This window comes from Pezoporus wallicus, unplaced genomic scaffold, assembly GCF_028554395.1.
Source record: "Pezoporus wallicus isolate ANWC-B61680 ecotype Strahan unplaced genomic scaffold, APGP_CSIRO_Pwel_v1 contig_14771, whole genome shotgun sequence".
In the NCBI taxonomy this organism is placed as follows: Eukaryota; Metazoa; Chordata; class Aves; order Psittaciformes; family Psittacidae; genus Pezoporus; species Pezoporus wallicus.
Window position 1 is genome coordinate 1 of NW_026639500.1, and position 4,868 is coordinate 4,868.

At 64.9% G+C, this 4,868-nt stretch overlaps 1 protein-coding gene across 1 annotated transcript; it reads right to left on the reverse strand.

The window, feature by feature from the left end:
- Nucleotides 1-1,372: 1,372 nt before the first annotated feature.
- Nucleotides 1,373-3,053, reverse strand: LOC130602176 (DNA-directed RNA polymerase II subunit RPB1-like; the record flags this gene model as incomplete). The annotated part of the gene is made up of 2 exons (XM_057414785.1): nt 1,373-1,467; nt 2,885-3,053. Coding segments are annotated over 2 exons (264 nt in total), but the record flags the coding sequence as incomplete, so codon positions are not given.
- Between the last annotated feature and the right edge of the window lie 1,815 nt (nt 3,054-4,868).

Below are 4,868 nucleotides of genomic sequence, written 5' to 3' on the forward strand. Positions count from 1 at the left end.
ATGGGGGGGATATGTGGGGGGATATGGGCAATATGTGGGGGGATATACAGGGGATATGTGGGGGGATATATGGGGGGACATGGAGGATATATGGGGGGGGAAGGAAGGAGAGAAAGGAAGGAGAAAGTGAGCTGGGGGCACCCAATGGGAGCCAGCAGCACCCAAAAGGACCCAGCAGCACCCATAGGGACCCAGCAGCACCCATAGGGACCCAGGGGCACCCATAAGGACCCAGCAGCACCCATAGGGACCCAGCGGCACCCATAGGGAGCCAGCAGCACCCATAAGGACCCAGGAGCACCCATAGGGACCCAGCGGCACCCATAGGGACCCAGGGGCACCCATAAGGACCCAGCAGCACCCATAGGGACCCAGCGGCACCCATAGGGACCCAGCAGCACCCATAGGGACCCAGGGGCACCCATAAGGACCCAGCAGCACCCATAGGGACCCAGCGGCACCCATAGGGAGCCAGCAGCACCCATAAGGACCCAGGAGCACCCATAGGGACCCAGCGGCACCCATAGGGACCCAGGGGCACCCATAGGGACCCAGGGGCACCCATAGGGAGCCAGCAGCACCCATAGAGAGCCAGCAGCACCCATAGGGACCCAGGGGCACCCATAGGGAGCCAGCAGCACCCATAGGGACCCAGGGGCACCCATAGGGACCCAGCAGCACCCATAGGGACCCAGGGGCACCCATAGGGACCCAGCAGCACCCATAGGGACCCAGGGGCACCCATAGGGAGCCAGCGGCACCCATAGGGAGCCAGCAGCACCCATAGGGACCCAGGGGCACCCATAGGGAGCCAGCAGCACCCATAAGGACCCAGGAGCACCCACAGGGACCCAGCAGCACCCATAGGGACCCAGCGGCACCCATAAGGACCCAGCGGCACCCATAGGGACCCAGGAGCACCCATAGGGACCCAGGGGCACCCATAGGGACCCAGGAGCATCCATAGGGACCCAGGGGCACCCATAGGGACCCAGGAGCACCCATAGGGACCCAGGGGCACCCATAGGGACCCAGGAGCATCCATAGGGACCCAGGGGCACCCATAGGGACCCAGGAGCACCCATAGGGACCCAGGGGCACCCATAAGGACCCAGCAGCACCCATAGGGACCCAGGAGCACCCATAGGGACCCAGGGGCACCCATAGGGACCCAGGAGCACCCATAGGGACCCAGGGGCACCCATAGGGACCCAGGGGCACCCATAGGGACCCAGGAGCACCCATAGGGACCCAGCGGCACCCATAGGGACCCAGGAGCACCCATAGGGAGCCAGGGGCACCCATAGGGACCCAGGAGCACCCATAGGGAGCCAGGGGCACCCATAGGGAGCCAGGGGCACCCATGTCCCACCTCAATGACGTCCTGCTTGGCTTTCTTGATGGTGTTCTGGATGTCCTGGTAGGTTTTGGCGTCGGCGATGGAGTCCCCGATGCCGATGGTGTGCCCTAGAGATGGGGGGCACGGGGGTCAGTGGGGCGCAGTGGGTCCAGAGACCCACAGATCTATGGGGTGCACCCTAAATGGGGGGCCAAGACCCACAGATCTATGGGGTGCACCACAAATGGGGTCCAGAGACCCCCATGTCTATGGGGTGCACCCTAAATGGGGACCAGAGACCCCCATGTCTATGGGGTGCACCACAAATGGGGCCCAAGACCCCCATGTCTATGGGGTGCACCACAAATGGGGCCCAAGACCCCCATGTCTATGGGGTGCACCACAAATGGGGCCCAAGACCCCCATGTCTATGGGGTGCACCCTAAATGGGGCCCAGAGACCCCATGTCTATGGGGTGCCCCACAAATGGGGCCCAAGACCCCCATGTCTATGGGGTGCCCCACAAATGGGGTCCAGAGACCCCCATGTCCATGGGGCCCACCCCAAATGGGATCTCAGACCCCTCAGAGGACCCTATGTCCCCATTGCCCCCCATGTCCCCATTGCCCCCATAGCGCTCATTGGCCCCCATCGGCCCCATTGCCCCACACTGGCCCCATATCCCCATTACCCCACATCAGCCCCATTGACCCCCATGTCCCCATTACCCCCATTGACCCCCATGTCCCCATTACCCCCATTGACCCCCATTGACCCCCATGTCCCCATTACCCCCATTGCCCCCCATGTCCCCATTGACCCCCATTGCCCCCCATATCCCCATTACCCCCCATCACCTCCATTGCCCCCCATGTCCCCATTACCCCCATTGCCCCCCATGTCCCCATTGACCCCCATTGCCCCCCATATCCCCATTACCCCCCATCACCTCCATTGCCCCCCATGTCCCCATTGTCCCCCATTGCTCCCCATATCCCCATTACCCCCCCTGACCTCCATTGCCCCCCATGTCCCCATTACCCCCATTGCCCCCCATGTCCCCATTAACCCCACAGCACCCCCTGGCCCCCATGTCCCCAATGCTCCATTAAACCCATTCCCCCTTTCCCCCCATTAACTCCATCACCCCCATCACCCCCCATGCTCCCATCACCCCCCATGTCCCCCATTGCCCCCCATGTCCCCCATTGCCCCCCATGTCCCCATCACCCCATTGCCCCCCATCACCCCCCATGTCCCCATCACCCCCATTACCCCCATGTCCCCACGTCCCCATCCCCCCCCACATCCCCACCACCCCCATCACCCCCCACGTCCCCATCACCCCCATTACCCCCATGTCCCCACGTCCCCATCCCCCCACATCCCCACCACCCCCATCACCCCCACGTCCCCATCACCCCCACGTCCCCACCACCCCATTGCCCCCCATCACCCCCATTGTCCCCATCACCCCATCACCCCCCATGTCCCCGCTGTCCCCATTGCCCCCCATGTCCCCCTGTCCCCCGCGCCGGCGCTGACCCTCGATGAGCAGCCAGTTGTTGATGACGGTCTGGATGTTGCTGTAGAAGAGGCGCGTGGTGTCGTGGCCCATCTCCAGGTAGGAGATGTGCACCAGGGACCCGGCCGACGTCCCCAGGGACTTCTTGCACAGGATGCCCATGATGAGCTCCCCGTTCTCCACGATCACCTGCGCACACGGCACCCATGGGTGGCACCCGGCACACACGGCACACATGGCTCACACACGGCACCCATGGGTGACACACGGCACACACGGCACACATGGGTGACACACGGCACCCACAGCACCCATGGCTCACACACGGCACCCATGGGTGGCACCCGGCACACACGGCACACATGGCTCACACACGGCACCCATGGGTGACACACGGCACACACGGCACACATGGGTGACACACGGCACCCACAGCACCCATGGCTCACACACGGCACCCATGGGTGGCACCCGGCACACACGGCACACATGGCTCACACACGGCACCCATGGGTGACACACGGCACACACGGCACACATGGCTCACACCCGGCACCCACAGCACCCATGGCTCACACACAGCACCCATGGGTGACACACGGCACACACGGCACCCATGGCTCACACACGGCACCCATGGGTGGCACCCGGCACACACGGCACCCATGGCTCACACACAGCACCCATGGGTGGCACCCGGCACACACGGCACCCATGGCTCACACACGGCACCCATGGGTGGCACCCGGCACACACGGCACCCATGGGTGGCACACGGCACACACGGCACCCATGGCTCACACACGGCACCCATGGGTGGCACCCGGCACACACGGCACCCATGGGTGGCACCCGGCACACACGGCACCCATGGCTCACACACGGCACCCATGGGTGGCACCCGGCACACACGGCACCCATGGCTCACACACGGCACCCATGGGTGGCACCCGGCACACACGGCACCCATGGGTGGCACACGGCACACACGGCACCCATGGCTCACACGGCCCCCATGGGGACACACGGCACACACGGCACCCATGGGTGGCACACGGCACACACGGCACCCATGGGTGGCACCCGGCACACACGGCACCCATGGGTGACACACGGCACCCACAGCACCCATGGGTGACACACGGCACACACGGCACCCATGGGTGACACACGGCACACACGGCACCCATGGGTGACACACGGCACCCACGGCACCCACAGCACCCATGGCTCACACACGGCACCCATGGGTGGCACCCGGCACACACGGCACCCATGGCTCACACACGGCACCCATGGGTGGCACACAGCACACACGGCACCCATGGCTCACACACAGCACCCATGGGTGGCACCCAGGACTCACAGCACCCATGCGTGACACACTGCACACACAGCACCCATGGGTGACACACGGCACACACAGCACCCATGGGTGACACACGGCACACACGGCTCACACCCGGCACCCACAGCACCCATGGCTCACACACAGCACCCATGGGTGGCACCCAGGACTCACAGCACCCATGCGTGACACACGGCACCCACGGCACCCATGGGTGACACACGGCACCCACGGCACCCATGGGTGACACACTGCACACACGGCACCCATGGGTGACACACGGCACACACGGCACCCATGGGTGACACACTGCACACACGGCACCCATGGGTGGCACACGGCACACACGGCACCCATGGGTGACACACAGCACACACGGCTCACGCTCGGCACCCATGGGTGGCACCCGGCACACACGGCACCCATGGGTGACACACGGCACACACGGCACCCACAGCACCCATGGCTCACACACGGCACCCATGGGTGGCACCCAGCACACACGGCACCCATGGGTAACACACGGCACACACGGCTCACGCTCAGCACCCACGGGTGACACACGGCACCCACAGCACCCATGGATGACACATGTGCTTGTAGGGCCCCCCCCCACCCCACATCCCACCCCACATCCCGCCCCCTAACCTTGGTAT